At 35.8% G+C, this 24589-nt stretch overlaps 1 protein-coding gene across 1 annotated transcript in view; it reads left to right on the top strand.

The window, feature by feature from the left end:
• LOC149550369 (Tetratricopeptide repeat (TPR)-like superfamily protein) overlaps positions 1-24589 on the top strand; it is a 126282-nt gene that overhangs the window by 34074 nt on the left and 67619 nt on the right. Inside the window, exons 5-7 of the mRNA XM_089793396.1 lie at positions 14096-14189; positions 14296-14414; positions 14660-14730. Of these exons, the coding sequence (XP_089649522.1) occupies positions 14096-14189; positions 14296-14414; positions 14660-14730 (284 nt within the window). The remainder of the gene's footprint in view (positions 1-14095; positions 14190-14295; positions 14415-14659; positions 14731-24589) is intronic.

Genomic DNA, 24589 nt, shown 5'->3' on the forward strand with positions numbered 1-24589 from the left:
CTGCAAGTCATTGCTAGTCTGAAAGAAAACTTCAATATTCTCTCTAACAAGTGTAGGATTATCTTCTTTTTTTATTATCAACAATAGTTATTAAAGCTATTTCTTCCATTACTTCTTCTTTCTCAATCAATTCAAGATCATCATCATTACTATCATTCAAGACTCTTTCCACGCTTTAAATTCTTTATCATTATTAGACAACGAATTCTTTCTAGTTTTCCTTACTCCCTTAGGACATCTGGTTGAAAAATGACCAAATTCTTTACATGTCCAACAAATGAAAATTTTTCATACCATCTGACTCTCTTTTCATAAGCAGAACAATTCCTTCTTCTATCTTCTTGTCTACTTCAAATCTGGATCTGTCTTTACTTGTGCTTGCATTAGTAGATTTATCCTTTTGTATGCAACAAAAAGACTTTGGATCTGGAAATTCAATCTTTTGTTCGGTACATAATTTTGATATCTCACCAATGAACTCCATCTTCTGAGTGTCAAAATTAACTCCATCAAATTTAGGATTTTCTTTTCTCAAGTGATCCGCCACTGATCTCCCAAAGCTGTTAATATTTTTCTTTAAGGACCTGATGCTCTGATATCAATTGTTAGAAAGTAAAGTCCACCAAAATAACTCGGGGGGGGGTGGTGCTGTGAATCAATTATCCAACTATTAAAATATTTATCAACCTTATTAATCCTTAAGCACGGGAACAATATAATCAACAACCATAACAAGATACTCATACACAATATCACCATATATGTTAACTAGGGAAACCCTTAATCAGAGGGAAAACCTTGGTGGGGATGGTACCCACAAAATGATGCACTAATACAAATGTTCCTTGTTAGAGGATGGACTTTGTTAGAAGTCAATGAAATACATTCAGTACATATCAATCCCTGTTAAAGGATTTCAACTCTATTAGGAGTTGCACCAACCCTGTTAGAAGTTGTAGAAGCCACATGGACCCTGTAATAAACTCTCTGATTGGTTTGATTTAACTATTTGTTAATACTGCAATAATTTCGTCAAACAGTTGGACCATAATTATAACATGGGAATATGTAAATATCTTTACCAATTTTTAATTTAATATTCAAGAATGTTTACTGCTCGAAAAAAACATAAACTTGATATCAATGTACTCACCTTTAAATCAGACTGCAAATTTGGACACAGACTTATCCTTAAACAAATGTGCTTACCAAGTAAACCGAGTCTACATATGACACTCAAAAATGGAATTTGAAGGCAAGGTAGTAACAGATCTGTGAATGTATATATTGATAGTCAGCGGGAGTAGTAAGCTCCTCCATGTTAAACTGTGTAATAGTGGCAATGCTGCTGGTAACCATGCCAAATATCTTCCAGTCGTTTTGAGTGAGTGTAGATGCCTCAACGGCCTGGTGTGACCTGCTCACAATATGGTATAGAGGGCGGCCGATTGCGTACTGTTTCTCCACAATCCCGTCACGTGTTCAAACTACTGAATGTGAGTGGTAGAAGCCTCACATCACAGACCTGTCCCTGTATTATATGTAGCGGCTCGAGTTTCCAAGATCAGTGGGCATTAAAACTGTGACCCCAACCTATCATGCTATATATAAATGAAGTTACCTAAGGAAAATCACCATGTACTTACTTCATTGCCTGAACTGAAACCTCCTATCTTTGCTGATTTTCTGCCCAAACAATACCAACTGAATAAGGGAGATTGGGTTATCGTCCAACTTCCCTAGAGTTTCCAGCCCTGAGGGTTTTCGTCCTCAAAGTCTCAGACCAGTCACATTAAAGCAGCCAGAACTTCAGTGTATTCAGTTCATAAATTCTGGTGTGTTCAAATCCCAATGCAAGCTCTTCTTTTATAACCTCAAAGTGAGGGAAAAACACGAGGAGCAAGTAATGTGGGATTAAAACACCATTTTCGTTCTGTAGTCACTTAAAGCCACTTTATAAAGTAAATAACTTTATTACATAAAGTGACTTTATTCCGCACACTTTAATAAAGTTCTGAAATATATAAAATTAATTGTGATCGATAGGCATCTTGTTAGATAATGCCGTTAATCTATCCGGATGTGGAGATAGATTAACCTAGCACCAAGACACTAGCGTTGAGAAGGGGACATGACAATCCTCCCCTCCCGGGATTGCTTGCCCTCAAGCAATCTCAATGCTTGATGCTGCATTATAGACTCACCTTCCCAAGTGGCATCCTCATATGGTAAGTCTTTCCATCGAACTAAATATTCCTTGATGGTTCTGTTACGCAACTTCCTCTCCTGGGTTTCAATCACTTCCTTCGGCACCAAAACAAGCTTACCCACTTCATCAAGCGGGGGCAAACTCTCTGAGGGTACAATCTACTAGCCCATGGCCTTCTTAAGGCATGAAACATGAAAAACATTGTGGATTCGGCTGTCATCTGGAAAATCCAGCTCATAAGCAACCTCTCCTACCCTCTTGGTGATACAATAAGGTCCGTATAATCTAGGCTTAAGTTTCTCTGACTCGCTTTTCTTCAAGGAGCTCTGTCTGTATGGCTATAGATGAAGAAAAACTCTGTCACCCATTTCAAAACTTTGCTCAATACAATGTCGATCAGCGTATGACTTTTGTTGGTTCTGTCTTGCTGAATATTATCTTTGAGAGCTCGGAGGATGTCCTGCTGGTCCATAATCCAATCTTTGGCCAATGGTGCCTTGCTGTCCTGTAAGGCCAAATCAATAAAAGAAAGGGACTCGTAACCATAAAGGACATGGAAAGGAGTCATTTGAATGGACATATGATAAGTGGTGTTATAACAATACTCCCCCAAATACAACCATTTAACCCAAGCTCTCTGTTGGCTTGCAATGTAGTTCCTCAAGTACCCTTCCACCCACATATTCACTATTTCGGTCTGACCATCCGTTTGTGGGTGATAGCTAGTACTGGGAGTCAACTTTGTCCCTGTCAATTTGAAAATCTCCTGCCAAAAGGTATTGAGAAACCTACTGTTCCTATCACTCACAATAGTCTTGTGTAATCCATGGAGATGAAAAACCTCTTGAAAGAACAACTCAACTACCTGAGAGGTTGACCAATTGGTGGTGATCACGAAGAAGTGCGTGTACTTGGTCAATCTGTCCACCACTACAAAGATGCAGTCACTGCCTTGGACCCTAGGCAACTTGGTAATAAAATCCATGGAGATAGTCTCCTACCTCTGAGCTAGAATAGGGAGAGGCTGAAGTAAACTTGCAGGAAAGCCCTGTTTAGACTTGTTCTACTGACAAGTCTGGCACTCTCTAACATGCTGCAATACATCGTCCTTTAGCCCCTTCCAAGAGAATCTCTCCTTGATATGCTTGTAGGTTTTAAAAATCCTCGGTGCCTTGCTGATGGTACATCGTGTATCGTGCGCATAATATCCCCCTTTAGTTTAGATTTAGGTACTAGGTAGATTCTATTTTTGTAATATATAACATCATTCATTACCTTGTACTGCTCGTCCTGAAGTATACCATCCATAACTTGACAAGCATGAACATTTTTGGAATACTCCACTAATAGCTGGGACCTCCAATTTGCTGAAATCTCAGAAATGGCATAACATTCTAGCACTGGGGGTCTTCGGAAAAGAGCATCAGCAACTATATTATTTTTCCCCTTGACATACTCAATGTCAAAATTGTAAGCTTGTATCTTGCTGACCCATTTTTGTTGCCTTTCATTCAACTCTTTCTGTTCCAGGAACTAGCGTAAGTTGTTATGATCAGTCTTTACTGTAAATTTACTTCCCACCAAGCACTGCCTAAATTTGGCTAAGGCATGCATTATAGCCAGCATCTCTTTATCATAAGTGGAGTAGAGTAACTCGTTGCCCCTAAGTTTTCTTCTCTCAAAAGCAATGGGATGACGATCCTCCAACAATACTGCCCCTATTTCGCTTCCCGAAGCATCACACTCTAAAACGAAGGGTCTAGAAAAATCAGGAAGTGCTAGCACTGGACATGTACTCATCACCTGTTTCAGTTTATCAAACGTTGCCCCAGAATCCTCTGTCCAACTAAATGCCCCTTTCCTTGTCAGATCGGTAAGGGTTGCTGCTACCTGGGAAAAACCTTTGGCGAACTGCGGATAATAGGAACAAAGACCAAGAAAACCCCGCAATTCAGATACATCTCTCGGTGGTGGCCAATCCAGAATCCCCTGTATCTTCTCCTGATGCACCTTAACCCCTTCGGCACTGATCACATGCCCCAAGTAGAGAATCTCGGTTAGCCCAAATTTGCCCTTAGACTCTTTTGCGAATAGGAAATGTTCCTCCATGAGACTAAGGACCTCATCCAAATGCTGCAAATGTTCTTCCCAAGTCTTGCTGAGGATCAAAATGTCATCAACGAAAACCAATACACTCTTCCTTCGCTGTTTTTTGAAAATATGGTTCATGCCCGACTGAAAAGTGGTAGGTGCGTTAGTGAGCCCAAATGGCATCACCAAGAACTTGTAGTGTCCGTAGTGGCATTTGAAAGCTGTCTTATGCACATTCTCCTCTCGGACTCAAATCTGGTGGTATCTTGATCGAAGGTCTATCTTCGAGAAATAAACTGCGCCCTGGATCTCATCCAGTTACTCATCAATGCGGGGAATCAAATACTTGTTTTTAATGGTTCTTTTATTCAGGGCGTGGTAGTCTATACACATCCAAAGGGTGCTGTCCTTCTTCCTAATCAACATCACTGAAGAGGCAAAGGGGCTAGAGCTAGGTCTAATACGCCCCATATCTAAAAGCTCCTTGATCGTCTTCTCTATCTCTTCCTTGTAGTGCCTGGGGTGACGATAAGGGGTAGTAATGACGGGTTTGGCACCCTCCCCTAGCTCAATAATAATATCGAAGCCTCTATTTGGTGGGATCCCCGGAGGTATATCCTCAAACACTCTCCTGTGCTTATCTACAATTGTTTGAATGTCATAATGATATTGCTGCCATGTATCTTGTGTCTCCTTTGAAGAGATGAAACACTGTGTCGCCCACTCTATATCATCATGTCTCAAAATGGCCTCCATCTTGTGAGTTGTAATCAATCTAGGTCCACTATCTGGTATGGCTTTTAGTACTACTAATCGATCACCTTGTGAGAATTCCAACTGCATGGTCTCGTGATCAAAAGTGCACCCGCGAAGAGTCCTTAACCACTGTCTGCCCAGAATGGCATCCAAACCATCCAAATCAACAACATAGAAATCAGTCTCCAAAAAGATAATCGTCAAACTGTATCTGAAGACTTGCTACTTTCTCCGTACGCCTCAACACTTCATCGACTGCTACCTTCACATCAAACTCGGGAGTGTCAACTGTCTGCAAACCTCTCCTAGATACCATCTGTGTACTAATGAAATTATGAGAGGCTTTTGTATCCAAGAGGCAAACAATGTGCTGTCCCTTAACCACACCCTTCACTCTAAAAGGATGACATGCCAGATCACTAGAAAGAGTGGCTATAATTGGACGCTGTTTCGTGACGTTTTTCTTCTTCTTATCTTTAAGGGGCTGCTCTTCAACTTCTTCTTCCTCACTGTTCTCAACAACTTCACCTTTCTGTTTCTCCCCTTCATCCTCGGAGAGAACCTCAACATAATGTATCTTGCCTTTCCCAAGGCATCTGTGATCAGGTGTCCAAGGCTCCTTGCCAGTAAAGCACAATTTCTTCCTCCTGAGTTCATTCCGCGTTTCAAATTCCAATTTGGGAGGATTTGGTTTGTACTGGTTTTTGTTTCCTTGGCTCAATGTAAATCCCCTGCAAGGTTTCTTTGGAGGCTGTAATATTGATGAAGGTGAATCCAAATCATGAGCTATCTTGATTGCATCATCCAGGGTGTTTGGTTTAAGGACCTTAACCAAACCTCTAAACCTGTCCTGTACCCCTCTGTGAATAACATCACTTTTCGCTGCTCTGACATGTCTGGCACCATAACTGATATACGTTGAAACTCATCAATATGCTTATCTAAAGATCCACTCTGACGTAACTGAGCCAAATCCTTATAATAGACTTCAACATCTTTCCTGTCAAAGCGAGTAATCCGCTTGGAGCTGAAAATCTCGTATGAAGTTATGAGGCCATGATTTTGGGTGACTAGTCCATGATGCCACCAATCGTACGCGGCTCCCTTTAGGTGCATGGTCGCAATTCTGATGGCTTCCACTTCAGCCATGGGCGTAAGTGTCAAATAGGTATCCAGCTTGTGAATCCACGTTCTAGCAGATGTCTGGCCATCAAAGGTGGGGAGAATTAGTTTGTTCATAACATGTTTTAGATCCCTGTTAGATGCTCTTGGTCTCCGATCTTGCTGCTGCCTATTAGCCTCTCTTTTTTGATTTAGATACTAAACAAAGGTCAGGTTTTGTTTAACTGGATCCGAAAACAAATCCCTCTCATCAAACGTTGCCATCACATTGTTTGGTAATAAATTTGGAGCTGCTGGTGGTACAACTTTTTCTACGTTAAAAACCGGCTTAAGGGCCTGTCCGTGTTATGTGTGGGAGCTCTAGCTGCTCGGGGAGATCCAACTATACTACCACCTCCACTGCGATGGCTAGGAGCCCTTTTATGGATTGGAAGCAACTGTGCGTAGTACCTGCTAATTGCTGAAGAGCATTTGCAATGTTGTTCTGCCCATCTCTAATAGCTTGTAATGTTTCCTGGACTTCCCTTTCCTGTTCATCGTCATTACGTGCCATTTGAATGTTGTTTTTTGGTTCAGCCTGTCCCAAATGATCAATTGTTTGAGTAATATCAAATTGTTCACTTGTTCCAAAAGTTATTTCCTCATCAACAAAAAAATTGTCTTCAATTTCAATATGTACTGAAGAGTTTGCTTGTTCTGGCTGTAGGTGATTGAATTTATGTTATCTTCTATTCATTCCTGGCTATCATTTTAGGGTGATAATGGTCTGCAAAATTTTTTATTATTACCCACAAGATAGTAGGTCTTGTGGCTCTGATACCACTGTAATAAACTCTTTGATTGGTTTGATTTAACTATTTGTTAATATTGCAGTAATTTCGTCAAATAGTTGGACCATAATCATAACATGGGAATATGTAAATATCTTTACCTTTTTTAATTTAATATTCAAGAATGTTTACTGCCCAAAAAATCATAAACTTGATGTCAATGTACTCATCTTTTAAATCAGACTGAAAATCTGAACACAGACTTATCCTTAAACTGATGTGCTTACCAATTAAACTGAGTCTACATATGACACTCAAAAATGAAATTCAAAGGCAAGGTAGTAACAGACTCGTGAATGTATATATTGATAGTCAACAACAGTAGTAAGCTCCTCCACGTTAACTTGTGTAATATCCGACTGGGCAATGCTGCTAGTAACCACACCAAATATCTTCTAGTTGTTCTGAGTGAGTGTAGATGCCTCAACGGCCTAGTGTGAGTTGCTCACGATATGGTATGGAGGGTGGCTGACTGTGTACTGTTTCTCCACAATCCCGTCGCATGTTCAAACTGTCGAATGTGAGTGGTAGAAGCCTCACGTCATAGACCTGTTCTTGTATTATATGCAGCGGCTTGGGTTTCCAAGATCAGTGGGCGTTAAAAATGTGACCCCAAGCTATCACGCGATATATAAATGAAGTCGCCTAAGGAAAATCACCTCATGAAAGTATACGATAGGGCTATTTTGTTAGTTGCTTCGTCAACCCAATATAGAGTTACCTAGCTGTAAGGATCTCTATCTCGGTACCTGCTATTATTCACCTGTATTCAACCTTTTCAAATACATATACTAGACTGTACTTACTTCATTTCCTGAACTGAAACCTCCTATCTTTGTCGATTTTCTGCCCAAACAATACCAATTGAACAAGGGAGATTGGGTTATCGTCCAACTTCCCTAGAGTTTCCAGCCCTGAGGGTTTTCGTCCTCAAAGTCTCAGACCAGTCACATTAAAGCAGCCAAAACTTCAGTGTATTCAGTTCATAAATTCTGGTGTGTTCAAATCCCAATACAAGCTCTTCTTTTATAACCTCGAAGTGAGGGAAAAACACAAGGAGCAATGAATGTGGGATAAAAACACTATTTTCGTCCTATAGTCACTTAAAGCCACTTTATAAAGTAAATAACTTTATTACATAAAGTGACTTTATTCCGCACACTTTAATAAAGTTCTGAAATATATAAAATTAAACCTCCATTGTGACCAATAGGCATCCTGTTAGATAATGCTGTTAATCTATCTGGATTTGGAGATAGATTAACCTGGCGCTAAAACACTAGCGCTGAGAAGGGGACATGACAGACCCATTGTCCAAACAACTTTAGGGGCAAGATCACCAAATTCACTGTCCAACTGATCTCTGTATTATTCCTTGCAGAATAATAGAAATGGAATAATCTCAACTCCTCTGTCCTCTTGACCATACCAAACCTCTTCTAATCTCAATACTAGATTATCAATTTCGCATCCAAATAATCCCTTGGATTGCTTACACACATTTACCATCTTCGCGTATCACTTTCACAATTTGTGCTTCTATTATCAAAATTACACTTCTTAAAAGGAAAATAACCTTCCTTTATACCTTATCCTCAAAATAATTTCTTGAGTTGGCCTTGAGGCTCTCCCAATTAATTGTAGTAGGACCTCATTAAGATAATACAAAACTTCACATCTTTTCTTAATTACAAATCATTGTCGGCTCACAGTCTTTACAACTTTCCACACGTGCGACCTTAGACCTTGCACACTCGCTGATGTCATCATTAGGCTATCTATTGTTATAGTCTAAATATGCGTATCATGATTCTATCCTTGTTGAGAGATACAAATCAATCATCACAAACCACTTATCAGCTACTCTATCTGCTTACTGGCTTTTGTAAATCAAGCATCTCTTCTGCACGTCTTCGACACTCTATATGCGCACTTATCCACGTCATTAGGATACAGTGTAGAATACGTCCTTAATTGTACTTGACCTGATTATAAATACATAGTCCGTATGACCTCGTTCTCTGTCTGCTACTTTGTCAGCCTTCATAGAAACTATGTTGACATCAATGACAAACACAGTCATGAATGCAACGTGTCAATCATGCTAACAATCTCCCCATGTTAATTTGTCATTAGTGATGTCTATACATATCATAATGAAATTCCATATGCGTGATCCCTTGGTGGGTTTTAGATCTGAAAATATTGATAGGTCAACTCCTAAAATATATTTGTTTAAAAGAATCGATACCCATTTGACATTTTCTATGAGGTTCTCGAAATGTGTTCCAGACTAGCTTTTCTCCTAGTGCCATATTTTGCCATTGAAATTTTTTTTTCCTAGACCTCCATCCTTTATGGGCTTACAGATATTTTCCCATTTAATCATTGTCAATTTTCTATTTTCCAATGTACCTTGCTAAAAAAATTCCTTAATTTTGAATCTAGACTTTTATTAACACTATCTGAACTGGGTAAGACCGACATTTGGTATGTCTGAATGGTTGTAAGTATTGATTTAATCATGGTTGCTCTTCTAGCATTTGACAACGATTTTCCTTTCCAACTGTCTGTTTTTTTGTGAAGTTTAGATATTACCGTATCGCATAATTTATTACATTTGACTCCCGTGTCTAAGGGTATACCAAGATATTTACATGGAAAAATTCCTATTTTGAATCCCAATATCTTACATGTCTCTTGTTTTCTCTGTGGTTTAGTGTTTAAGAATTTTTTTTCATTCACGCTTTGACCCAAGGGTTTCATATATTGATCAAGGATGAGTTTGATTTTTTTGGCTTCATCTTTTGTGCCAACTCCAAGAAGAAATGTATCATTTGCAAATTGTTGATGAGTAATGTTAGGAGCATTGTTGGTAACTTTTAGTCCTTTAATTTTTTCATTCCTGATGTGCTTTTTCTATTAATCTTCCCAAAACTTCTGCATTTGTAAAAAAAAGAAAAGAAAAGTGGAAATTGGATCCCCCTGTATTATCCCTTGTGATATCTTAAGAAACCTTCTTGGCTTCTGTTTAGGAGGATGGTGATTTTGGGGGTTGATATGAAGCTAAAAATCACATCTATTCATCTTTTAGAATAGCCAAATGTTTCTAGACATTTGCATTAAATTTTCCAATCTACTTTGTCGTAAACTTTTTGGATGTCAAGTTTGATCAGCATTGAAGGTTCTTTATTTATTTGGGTTGTGTGTTTAATTTCGTGGGCAGTTATTATTCCTTCAAATTTGATCTATTTGGATGAAAACTTGTTTGTTCCTTTGAGATGATTTTGGGTAATAGTTGTTTAAGTCTGTTTGCTGTTGCTTTAGATAGTATTTTATATATTGTATTGCACAAAGCAATAGGTCTGAATTCCCCTGGTTTTGTAGAATTGTTTTTTTGGAATAAAGGCTAAATATGTTTTGTTAGTTTCTGAAAAGATATTTCTTGAATTTTGGGTGGCTTCTATAGCTTTATGTAATTCTGTTCCTATAATGTGTCAACACTTTCGAAAAAAGTTGCATTAAAACAGTTCGGGCCTAAAGCTTTGTGCAGATATAGTTGAAAGACTGCTTCTTTAATTTTTGTAAGAGAAAATTTACTATTTAGCCATTTGTTATTGTTCTTAGTAATTAATTTAGGAATTGAGTTTAGCATCTCTTGTTGTGCTTTCAGACTAGATCCTGCTGTGTTATTAAGAATGTTTTGATAGTATTTTACATATTATATCAGTTTGTCTTGTTCTTCTATTATATTGCCTTTTTCGTCTTTGGTTTTGGTTATTCTATTTATATTCCTGTTTGGTGCTATTATGGAAGAATTTCGTGTTTTTATGGCCTTCAGAAAGCCATGATTCCCTTATTTTTGTTTCCAAAAGCTTTATTCTTTTGCTATAATGTCTCCATGTTTAGCCAACAACTCTTTTTCCTTGTAATAAACAACTCTTTTTTCTTCTAATATCTTTCCTCATTCATTCCTACTCTTATTATTTCTTCATTGAGTATACTTATGTCTTGTTCTACTTTAATTTTCTCCTAAAAAATACTGTTGAAATGTTCCTTGTTCCATTTTAGGATTTTGTTTTTGAGAGATTTGAGGTTGGAGATGAAACAAAACATCTTGGATCCTTAAAACAAATCCTCTTTCCACCAATTTTTTGTTAAATTAGTATAATCTAATATTGAAAACACCGATTTTTAAATTTGAATGGATTCCTAGATGGTTTATCAGGCTCAATGATTGCTAATCTTACTGGGAAATGATCCAATCCAGCATTGGTTCAAATTTCTGCTTCAAGTGTGAAATTGTAATTGCTAACATCTCCTTTGAATAAAAACCTATTCAGTCTCTCCGCTATTTGACTAAGACCTGCTCTCCTATTATTGCATGTATAAATACCATTACTAGTTTTAAGATCCATTAGATTGCTGTTAAGAATCCATTTATTGAAATCCTTTTGTAATTGTGAGATATATATAGATTCTACATATTTCTCACTACAATGTAGAATTGGATTAAAATCCCCTCCCAAGATGTGTGTTTCAATATTATTGTTATTAATGTACCTCTCTATTTCTGCTCATAATTCTAGCTTTTTACTAGTACTAGTTAGGCCATAAATATTGCTTACTCAGAAACTTAAGTTACTGCTTATACTATTTATTTTTCTAGAAAGCTAATTTGGCTCTAAAATTGTAGGTTCAAAGCTTATTATCCTAGGATCCCACAATATTGCTAAACATCCTGAGGCTCCTATAAATTCTACCCATACAGATTTCGTATGCCTAGTTTTTGATTAATATTTTTCTCTTCTTCTTGGTTTAGTTTAGTTTCTTGGAGGATTATAATTTCTGAGTTAAATGATTTCAAATTTCACATTAATATTCTTTTTTTGTTAGGGGAATTTATTCCCCTAACATTCTAGGTAGTGATTTTCAGTGGCCGTTGGGAAGGTCCTTCCCCTTCCCTACACAAGATAAAGTAGTTAGTTTGATCTGATTTTCGGTTGTTCCATCTATATTTCTAAGTTCAACTAATGATTTCCTGCCCTTCTGATTTTTTCGCTATTATATATGAATCTAAACCTTCTAAAGTTGCAACAGTCCCAAGTTTCTTATCTGAGGTGGTTATCTTAAATGTGTCCTCATATAATTCTTGTCTCTTTGTGTCTTGATCCATCTCATTTTCAATTTCTCTTCTGATTTTCTCTTCAAGGATATGGGTAAATATTTCTATTTCATCATTTGCTTCCTCTGTGAAGATGCTATTGTCTTAAACTTTTTGTCGCTGATCATCTTCCTTCTGTTTTTGTTTGTTTTCTACTTCAGTAATCCTTGTATGGTTTCCAGCAGTTGATGCGTGTAAATTCTTTCTGCTCTTGTAGTAGATAATTCTTGTTCATATGGGGAATTTCCATTGTCCATTGTCCATTAATGTGTTGGTAAGCTTATCTTCTGATTTTTTGCCATTATTATCCATCATCTGATTGATAACGATTTCCCCGTAGTCCTGTATAGCTTTTTCTTGTTCCAATGTTGTGGAACAACCTATCAACTTACAGAGTGTAACCACTTCTATTGGAAAGTTTATCGTTTCTTCCATTTGACTCTGTAGCTGCTTTTTGTATAATTCGTTAGTTACTTCTATAGATGAACTTGGATTATTGTTACCTTCTTGAATATGATGAGATGTCTGTTCTGCTATATTGAATTTTTTGAGATTTTCTGCATTCTCATAAGATTTTCTGCATTCTCATAAGATTTTCTGCTTTCTCATATGTTTCAACAGATTTATATTTGATAGGAAAACTTCTGCATTGTATCCTCCAACCTGGCTAGGGGGATTATTATTATTTTCCTCCTGAATTTGGTCATTTTCTCTATTTTGGAGTTCCTTATCTTGTTTATCCATGGATTCAGAATTCGAATTCTGGTTATTTGTTACCAAAAGTTTGCTAGTTTGTTTTTCCTTTACAGTTTCCACTGTATCCTGTTGTGCTATCTTTTTTTTGATATTCCTACATCATATCCCATTGTGTTAATTGTTCCCTTACTTCATAATGGACTATTGTTAAATCTGACATCATATTATGTAGAATGAGCATATTTTCTTCTATTTTTTGCACTATCTCTGTTTGTGATGTATTTTGATGATTGTTTTGTAATTTATTTAAATGTGGGTTAATTACTTAATCCTCTTGAACTTCCTTGTTTATGCTTGCTACTACCATCTCCAGGATGTTATTACATAGGTCATCCACTTCCTCTGTTATTCCAGTCGCCTTCATGATTTCCTCTCCATCAAATATACTTAAATCTACACTTGTATTGTAAGTTACGTTTTGGGCATTTTGTTGGTTTTCTACTAATGAGTCTGGCATATTTTGTTGATGTTCTTTTTCTACTATTGCTATCATTGGTTCAGTAGCAGTGTTTATCTTAATGTTTTCATTTATTTTAAGTGTCGAATTTTCTATGATCTCAGCTTCTTCAGTTTCCTAATTTTGTTCTATCTGTGCTATATCATTACTAATGTTTATATTTGTTTGTTTGTATCTGAATCTTTTGGATAGCTGGTACTAAGATTTGAAGTTCTGAGGACTATACTTTCATTTTAATCTTGTCAGTTGACATGTAAGTGTTCATATAATTTCAACCTAGGAGAGTGACATAAATAAGATATTCATGACTTTCTTTGATATGAAATGGCAATGTTGCATCACATTTTAAATAATCCATCTTGAAAGCAGATTTGAGGTTTTTACAAAAACATTTTAAGAAAAATTAAATGCCTGGGCACTCTGGAAATAATGTCTTAGGATTTAGCCAGACAATTTTGCCGATCTTCATTTGGTAGTATAATAAGATTGATTTTGCACTAATAGCACACAATGGTTGATATACATGTCCCTATGCCATTTAAAGTGTTAATATTGTTCTGTATCTTTTTAGGATACAAGGGCCTTGTTTTATCATTCTTCTAGTTCTTAATGCTTTCTCTTTTACATGGTCTATCTAAGCTCATTACAAGCCTTTGCCTTATGATAAAGAAGGTGCTTATATCCTGATTTGTCAATGTTTTATATGTTAGGTGTCTTGTGGAAATGGAGGCGAGAAGTTGTTGTCATTAGCAGAAGCTTTACTTAAAAAACGCATTGAATCTCATGGCTTGCTTGAATTGGAAGGTAATATTGCATACCTTATAAGTTCTACAAAGATATATATGTTTAAGGTAGTCAGGAAATGCTTATTTACTGTCTATTATTCATTGGTAGTCTCATTTTTTGGCAGCCTTGCGTGTATATATTTCTGTGCTGGAGCAACAAGGTAAGTTTGAAGTGGCTTTGGATGTGCTCAAGGGAAAGCTAGGCAATCTCTTTAAGATTGAAAATGATAGATTAAGGATCCAGGTGAGTTCCAAATGCACTGGTTACTTGAAAATCACTAAGTGAACAAAATATTCACTCAAATTAGAACAGTTATTGGTTTAATTGAGTGCGTCAAGTAATTTTTTTTTTTCCATTTCTAAACAAATCAAGTAGCCACTCATCATGTATTAGTGTGTTAATGCAATCATTAAATTGTAAAACTTTACAAGCTGTTTCTAAATTCTTCTAGTTGTTGGTTGTGGTAATCTGTGGCAATAAGCTGACAGGGGAAGCTGCTAATTTGTGGACATGAATATGCTGCTGCAGAAAAAATCCTGAGGAACATCTTGGAATCTTGGTATGCATAAATAAGTCATTATTTTCAGACTTTGATGTAATTTATTTACAGGCTGAAAACATTGCTTTCATCAGGCTTTTGTACTGCATGACATGTCTAAAATTCTTTAGTTGTTGAATAAGGTGTTTAAAAAATGTTGCAAGTAAATTGAAATGTTGCATTGTCTCTGACCTGACATAGTAATTTAAACCATCCTAGGTCATATCTAGGTTGTGTAGGATCTAACTGTGTTTCTTTTCCAACTCTTCAAAAAGTACTATAAACTTACATTTACTTTAACAGTGATGGAAAGTAATGTAGTTGGGTTTTAAGATAGACACTCTTGGTAGCATGCGGGTAGCTTTAAAGTTGAGCTTTTTATTTAAGTGATAGGATAGAGGAATTGTTGCTGGAGGACAAATGGTTAATTGGTGAAGCCAACTTTTTAGTGTGGAATGTGTTTGTTTAATGATTAAATTTATCCATATACAAGGAGAAGTGTGGTTTTTATTCTGTTCACCTTTATTTTCATCAACCATTTTTTCATTTAGATGCAGTGTGCTTATTTGTAATCTTAGGTTTGTATTGTGAACTAGAGGTTACCCAATAATTAATGTAATGAGAATTTTAGAAGGTTTTCGCTTTCAATCTATGCCATTCTAGTCAAATGTGAATACATTCCTTGTCTTCAGCACCTCAAAGAAAAACAAAGAATAATGCCAACGGGATGATGGAGCTCCTAGAATTTTGCTCATTGAAAAAAGCATGACCACCTGTATCTATTAGCAATCAGAGGCTCAATGGGCTACTTGTTTTGTTTATGACCTTCTGAACATGATCTTTCTAGTAATTGTTGTGTGTCATGTGCCAAGGGGAAAACCAAAATAGAGTAATGACAAAACTTTAGGAGAGGAAAGATGATGCAAACACATTCCTCCATGTGAATATCCAAAATGATAAAGATTCTACTACTCTCTTCCTTACATAGACAACATAATTGGCCAAGACATTGATATATGACATCATTGTATGCACCACTGCTGTGTGCTATTTTTCTTAGAAGAAAACAACTGATCTGCTATTTTTGTACTACTGACTTGTCTTAAGTGAAATCCCTCGATGACTCAGGGATAGGGTATTACCTTTTTGATGTATGACAAATCTCTATTTTCCCTGGTTGTGGCCAATTACGGATCTTATATATGCCTCATCTTTAATATCAACCACCTCTCCAGAAGTGCTTAAGTCAAATGAAAGATTAATGTGTCAATAACTTGATTCTACGTAACAATCTCAAAGGCTACCTTTCTTGTGAATGCAGGTTTGATTTTTCATTTTATGTTTATTACTGTAGTACTGCATGCTATTTGCTTGATAACATATTGCCCTACATTGAGCTCCTGGATTAGCTGTTTGTTATCTTATACCCATCCATTTAGTCCCGTGGTTAACCATCATTTGCTTTGCTATCTTTTTTCCTTCTTCTCAAATACATTATTCATCCTAATTTTTAATAGAGACTGCCATTGTTGTGTCTTTACTAGTAGAGGGTTTTCACCTTTTTCCTTTTCAGAGGTTGATATTATTAAACACCTTATGCCCCAAGTTACCGGTTCGGGTTCAAGGATGGGTTCGGATATGAGAACCCGGTATGTGGGTACGTGATTTTTTCCATGCATTGATATGTATTTGCTGGCCAGGGATAAGGCTGAGATTGAGGAGCATTTCATTTTTTGCTTCTACCACGAGATTAGAAGTAAATTTCATTTCCTTTTCAGGGGGGTTCAAGTGCTCTTCACAATTTTCAGATTCGCTGATCATAGGTGCCTTGCTCTTTACATTTTGGAGGCTGCTAGGCTTTGGGACCACTTAACCGCAGCATTAGCTCAAGCACCATGTCACCACACAATCTTGTCATCTCATCACATTCTTGTTCTTTGGGATTCACTTTGGATGTGGTTCCTTTTCTTGCAGCAGTCCTTTTCGTTGTCTTCCCCTCCCAAGAAGCGTCAGAAGCAGATTGAGCTCCCCTACTAGTTTTTTGGGTTACCCTTCTATTCTAGGCTTCCTTTTGGCTCTGTATATTTTGTAGTGGGGCTTATGCTGTCCCTGTTGGAGCTCCCTTCCCCTTTATCTTTCTCTTTCTTTCTGTGTTGGGTTGTTTGTTTGTTTGTTTTTGCTGCTATTTGTTGGACACTGTTTGGTGTTCCTACTTTAGGCTGCCCCCCTGTCTTTTTTTCAACAGTTTCTTGGACCCACTTTATGGTTTTTTGTTGGACTTCCATAGATTGATCTTATGCTATCTCTATCTTATATTGTGTTAAAGCCAAAAGTTTCAAGGCACCATTTTATCAACTTGGCATCCCTCAAACTTTATGAAGAGAGTTGTTTTAAAATATCTATAAGATAAGATTTTTAAATGTCCAACAATAGACTACCAAGAGGTTCCAAGGGACTGCCAAAACAAAGCAAGAGGCAAGCTAACTGCGGGAATACCAAATGGTGTCGAAGGAGAGAAAATAAAACAACTAGAGCAACAATATACAAAACAACCAACTGGATGCTCCAGGTAGCTGAGAAAAAGTCCAGAACTGAAGGATAGGCCCTAGGGCGACAAAGGATCGTATCAAATCTTTTTACAAGGAATGCATGAATCAGTTTAATTGAATGCCACAAATGTTGTGCAAAATGAATACAACATGCAAGTAAAAGCCTTTCCGAGAGGTGTACTTTTAATGGTTTGGGAAAACACTTAGTGCGTAAAATTGATCAACAATATTAAGGTAGAGGGTCTATTATTACCTATTAAACAATATTCCAGATTATTGTGATGTCCACAACTATGAGGCTGTCATTCTCCAATGTTCAACACACAATATTATGCAACCAAGTCAATTCAACTGTAGAAGGCAATGAATAATTCACAATACATTTGATAATAAACATATTTAAGCCCACTTCCCTTTTTCCTAAACTTAACCGTAAGGAGACTGCAGAGTTACTTGTTGTAGGGTGCTTTATGCCAAGCTATAATAAGTTCCCTCATGGCTTTAGGACCGTGTCCCTATCCTGTCTTAAGATTCACCTACTTCCTGTGTATTTAATTTTACTCCACCTTCCCTACACAACACCAACCTATCCTCTTGAGGGGCTATCGAGTGATTAAGGAACAAGATATATATATATATATATATATATATATATATATATATATATATATATATGTTTATGTTTATATTTCATGTATTACCACTATATGTAGAACATAACATACATCCTTATGCATTTAAATCAGGTAAAGGATAAATTACTGACTTATAAGTCCTAGTTCCTTACTCCTCTCTGAATCTTTAACCCTAAGACAAATGTTAGAAAAACTGTGACTAGGGCACATAAACAGTCTACAGGCGGGGCTACAACAAGGTTTCTACCCATGTTGAGACCCTTCTGAATCTCTTCGTTGTAGAAGTGAGTGATTAAGGAGTTAGCTGAGTATATATTACTATTCGAATATTGGTATATATCAATATAACATAACTGATATATAGTTCTGATTTCGTATACATATATACATACATAACATAATTCTGATTTCCTATATATATATATATATCATAAACATATTATATAATAATTCTTAAATTTCAAATATATTGCTTATTCCAGTTATATAGTCTAATTATACACCCAAATATATGTATATAAGATAACTGATATAATTCTGATTTCGTTATATATATATATATATATATATATAATTCTTAAATTTCAAATATATTAATTATTCCAGTTATATAGTCTAATTATATACCCAAATATATGTATACAAGATAACTGATATAATTCTGATATATGTATGTATGTATGTATGTAATTCTTATGTCTCAAATATATTAAATCTTCCAATTATGTAGTTAAATTTTATACCTCCAATAAATATATTATCATTATTAAGAATATATATATATATCTTTGTAAACCACTTCCTATATATATATATATATATAACTATAATTTATTATAATATCCTTTTCCATTCATATTACTCCCATGAAAAGTATGCAAATATATATTCTTATCCTATTCCATGCTTTTGGGAATAATTATAATCCACACTAAATATCCTTGTTATTGAATGGTTGCATCTTATCGGGAAGAAACATATCCTTTTGTCAGTAATTCACCTCTGTGTCTCTTTCCGTCTCTCTCGATACATGTACTTTATCTTCTTTTTGGTCTACCTACCAAATTCTATTCTATTCTTTCTTTTATATCTCATGTTGGAGGGAGTCTCATCTTTTTATTTCATGCATCTTGAGCCTTTATTAAAGTTGATTATAATTTAATGTTAATCTTTTAATATATTTTAATTATTTTTATTCTTTTATATTTTAATTCATATTTTATTTATATTCATTTTACATTTTACTCATTTTAATATTATTATTTACTCTTAATTCCTATTTTAGAAAGCAAACATATTTTTTACAAATTTGTCTATTTTAATATTTCAATATCATTTATTAAATTCTCTGTTAGAAAGGGGACATATAATTATGCAAAAAAATGTCCAAAGAAAAATGCAGAGATCTCTCTTTTTAAAGTATGTGAACCTTAATGATAGAGTATCAAAATGGTTATCATTGGTGCTTGAAGAGGAGGATATGAGCAAGAATGAAAGTAATTCATTTCATGAAGTCATCAGGGAAATTTCAGGCCTTATAGCACATCTTTATGAAAAGAAACATGCAGCTGTGATCTTTCCTAATTATTCTTTTGCTTTTGATGAAATAAGTTCATTAGGTTATTATCGTCATTAATCTGTTTTGCTATACAGAGAATAAAACTATAGCTTCCAACAATTGTGAAGACTGTTAAATAAATAGTAGCTTTGGTAAGATCTAGGAATGATGATTGATTTGATGATATATGTGTGTGTGTGTGTGTCAGCATACATGTGTATACTGACATACACACACACACATATTTAATTGTATTCAGTCACATCATTATTTCATATTGGAAACAAATTATCATTCTTGTATCTGATTGGAACACCATATACTCCAAGTATATTATCACTCTGCATTTAGACATTATTAACTGCAGATCAGTGTTATTTGATGTTTATATTCAATCCTGATCGAGCATTATTATCAGTGATGATATTCAGATTGGATACTATTTAATTGTGCAAGATCAAATCAGATCGAACTTGGTAAACATTTGTGTTTGTTAAGTAACAAATCCTGGTTAGAGATCGAGTGTCTAATTGAGATGAAAAGGCACAAGTCACGAGACAACTCATGAACGGACATGCGTCCACTTTGTGGAGACATGTCTGCTCATGAGATGTGTCTCTTCCATGTGTCCGAGCCCCAAGACATCAAAATCAATAAACGCTCTGCTCTTGTAGATTGAATACCATTAAAGAAAATTCAGACTTACCAATTCATCATCAGTATTTCTCAATATTGATTTGACATCACCTTCATATTTATCAAATTCAATATTCTGATTATAATCTGCCAAAAAGTACAGTGATTGCAAGAATGATATTTTGAAAATAGAAAAGACATAGATCAAATCTGAAAGAAATTTAATCATATTTAACATGGTAGCAGAGCCTTGGTAAGAAAGATCCAATTAAATTTGAGATTTGAGATTACTCAAAACTCAAATATTATTCCTCTTGAAATTGAAATCACAAATATCATCAGTGCAGAATCCTTTTAGGATTTGATCTCTATCTATATTCAGTCTTACACAGATAAGTCAGAACTTATCAATATTGTTGCAGATTCATTGAAAAATAGAACTTGTTTGCATTCTGATTAGTAGTCCATTGAGGCTGTGAATTGTAGAGAAATCTAACAGCAATGTTTGAGTTAAGAATGGAGCAGCATCGAGGACTAATGCTATGTATGTAATGGTGGTATGCAATATGGTGAACAATGGCTGTTCGTGTCATCTAAAGGGGTTGTTTCTACTGCAAAGTTGAAGACTTCATACGCTGGGTCCTGAGAACTTAACTGCCGGCTTAGGATCGAACTTGTATTGCATTGGGAACAACTGGGCATCCTTAAGAGTATTTAAGGAACTGTGATGACAGAAACCTTAAGCTGGAGTAGACGGTTAAAGTATCGTTCTTTCTAATTAAGCACGTTAATAGTGGTCTGGAATACACAAGCGCATTTGACCTTTATATTTTTTGACTGTGTATGTGATTCGAAGGGGTGTGGGAATGCTCAAACCACTGTTGGGCTGTGTGTGCTGAAATAAAAATAGTGGTGCAAGACGTGAATGACTGGGAAGAACCAACATCATTGTTAGAGCGCGTCTCAACTGTTCTGAGGAAAGGAAGGACATTAGACCGTCGCTACAGACCATCACAAATTGTAAGGCAACTTGTGGCAATAACAAAAACGTGGAGTGGCTGTCAAAGAAGTTTGGTGATTTTTTATTCAATCACTTCCCAAGGTGATTAGTCATCGGATTAGAATTGCTAGAGCTTTGAACAGATATAAAGGAACTGACACGTTCAAGGAAGGGGTAGCCTATACAAATACCTTCCGTCTAGCATCTGGCTGCTATCAATTCTAGGAATATGCAGGAAGCATAGTTGCAGTTTCAACAAGTTGATGTTGTGGTTAGAGTTTCTGGAGACTGCTTGTGGCATTCTATGAACATCCTCCAGGCATTGAGAAGACATGTTAGAGTTCTACAATGGATATATTCAAAACACTGCCTATTGGTTCATTGTCTTGCGGAGATTTATTTGGTATTTGTGCTAGTTGCGTGTCTTTGCCTTGGATAATACCTATGGTGTATCTGGCTTGATTTTTAGCAGTCTGACTCTTAAGATGCAATCAATTATTACAGTCTGATTTTAATCCCAGAAATCAGAATTCTTTTAACTTTAAGAAATGTGCAAATGAAATGTACTCCATTGTATGAGGATAGAAAATTGTATGCTTCTTTTAGTATGTGAAGAAGGAAATGAAATCCCCTGCAATATAAATTCTTGTTATGAACAACAAATTAGAGGATGACATGGATTGAAATTATCCTGTGCTGTCATTCTATGTTCTTGTTCATGCAAAACTGAGCTTCTGGAAAGAACAGTTAACTCACATCAGAATCTCTTCAAGTAATTGCATTAAACTACAACTAGGGCAGAATGGAGTTGCTACTAGTTGATGGCAGATCTCTTGAGAGTGCTCAATAAGTATAGCAACTAGTTGGTAGACCTCTAATAGATATGAAACAGCTATGGAAGTCCTTAGGAATTAATTGCAGATCTAGCCTGTGATTTGGAAAGATTAAGGAGTCATGAAATCCAAAGGATTCAAAGCAATTATTAAAACCTCTATAAAGAGGAATGGTTGCACTCCCTGATGTGGTCACTTACAATACCTTGACCAACTATCACTGTAAAAAAGGGAAATTGTATAAAACCTCTAGGTTTCTCTTTCAAACGGTGGTTGCAACTGGTTTAAGCAATATTAATGAGTTCTGCAAGCTTAGAAGATCTGATATGTTTAAAGCTCATGGAACAACAATTAAATTACATAAAGGAAGAAACTACTAAAGCTTCTATGTTTTATCTCCAAGTTAAGGTTGTCCAAAGAAAAACATCAATATGACTGTTTTGGATAGAGACTTCATCTGTGCAGCAACACTTAACATTCTAATGGAAACATAATGAATTGAGATGGGTTCGCTCTTGAAATTGCATCGAGCTCAATAAAATGAGTAAAGGATTTAAGAATATACTACGGATTGGAGCATATGAACTATTCTAACTTCTATGCTGTGAATGTTTATATCTGTTAATTGAGGACAAATCAGAAATTATAAGAGGGAGTATTGAAATTAGCTAAATCCAATTCTAGCATATTAAATTCTAATGTTGTATGTGTAAGCATGAATGCTGATGGTATTTCTGTAGGGGAGTATCATAGCATTGTTGGAGACATGATTCAGTGCTTATGTGTTGCATTCGTGACAGTGTTTGTCATTGATGTCAACATATACCTTATTTTGTGAAGATTTCCAGAGCTGCGAAGGTAGATGTGTTTGGCTCAGTTAGCATATTAGAGTTGGGTTGTGCGTGTTAGAAAGTGAAGTCCATCAAGATAACTGAGAGGTGGGGCAAATCAGTTATATACTTAAAACAACTCTTAATATCTTTATTAATTCTGGAACATGTAAACAATGGATGCAACAACCATAGAAAGGTAACTGTGCACAATAACACCAAATTTGTTAACGAGCGAAAGTCTTGATCAGAGGGAAAACCCCAGTGGAATGATGCCCACAAGATGATGTACTAATACAAATGTTCCTTGTGCAAGGATAGACTCTATTAGGAGCAAATGAAATACAATTAGGATATACGAGTCCTTGTTAGGAGACTTCGAATCCTTGTTAGAAGATTCCAACTTTGTTAGGAGCTGTGCCAACGTTGTTAGGAGTTGAAAGGAGGACAACTGAACCCACTATCCAAATAGCCTCAAGCAATCTTCACTAGACAATCTTTAGGATATTCTATCCAAGTTTTGGATTGACTAAACAACTTCTTTGCCAATACAATTCCTTTGAAGTTCATAGTACATTAATCAACATCAATCTTTGCTTTGACTTTAGCTGAATTTGCATTCAAGTTCGTATACACAATAACTATTCGCACTGGATACTAATCCACATGGAAATGACCTTTCCTTTATATCAAGTCCTAAAACAAGTATTAGGTCAGCCTTGAGGCTTTTTCAATTTACAATGAATAATAGAGGACATCTATAAGATATTTCAATACACATTACATTACAATAAACCTCTTTTCACAATGATTTCACAATAGTCGGCTCACAAGAAACAACACCCTAAACAATAATGATTTGTTCAAAGCAAATAACAAAGCACAATGGTTGTTCAAGCTCCACGTATGTTGTGCAAAGTACAAGTGTTGAATTCAATACACCTACAAATGGCAGCAACCAAAATGACATGAATGATAGCAAGAGGCAACGATGAAAATATGTTGATGATAATAAAATAATTTATTTATTCTTTTAGATGTGACTTCTAATATTTCCGTGATGTCTTCTTGAAGCAAATTTACTCTGCTATGATGAAATAAGTATGTAACTGATGTAAATCTCTAGTTTATTCCGCTTATGTATCGTTAATAGTCAACCTGTTCTAATTCAAGGATACAAAAGTGGAGAGCTCTGTCAATGATTGAAATTTCAGAAAGCATGGTTCTTTTTTTTTGTTCCTCGCATCACTTGGAGATCAAAGTCATAAAAGCATGAAGCAGTCGAGCAGTGATCTAGAGTCTTTTGGCTTAGGTCCGCACCATAATATTATTGATATGGTCTTTATCCAAAGATTCAAAAACTATAGAACTTGAGAAAGAATATTAATTGGACAATACCTTACTCATTGTCTCGTACCACTTGGAATAATGAAAGAAATAGCGAAAGAAGGAAATGATGTGGATCCCTCCAAAGTGGGAAATGTTTGGACAACATATCATGAACTATACCAACTGTTCGAATTCAAGAGGGAGCACCCAACACAAGAAGGTATAATTCCCTCCTCAAACCATCGCACATGTCTTGCGGGTATGAAGGGACTCAATGACAACCGAGTTGTGGTTAAATGGGGGTAAATTAAAGGAAGGTGAATGACGTGGCATTCATAAGGACATGTAGTATATGATTTTAAATTGCAAGTTACTTCTATCTTAATATGTTATTAGATATATGAGTATTACTTTGAATTGTTCTTAATTATTAAAAGTATGAGTTAATAATTAAAAAGGGGATACGTCATAAATATAATCATACATATTTATGTCATTTATTTAATGATA

The sequence above is a fragment of the Cupressus sempervirens genome, chromosome 7, assembly GCF_028749045.1.
Source record: "Cupressus sempervirens isolate cs-2001-9-10 chromosome 7, ASM2874904v1, whole genome shotgun sequence".
NCBI classification, from domain to species: Eukaryota; Viridiplantae; Streptophyta; class Pinopsida; order Cupressales; family Cupressaceae; genus Cupressus; species Cupressus sempervirens.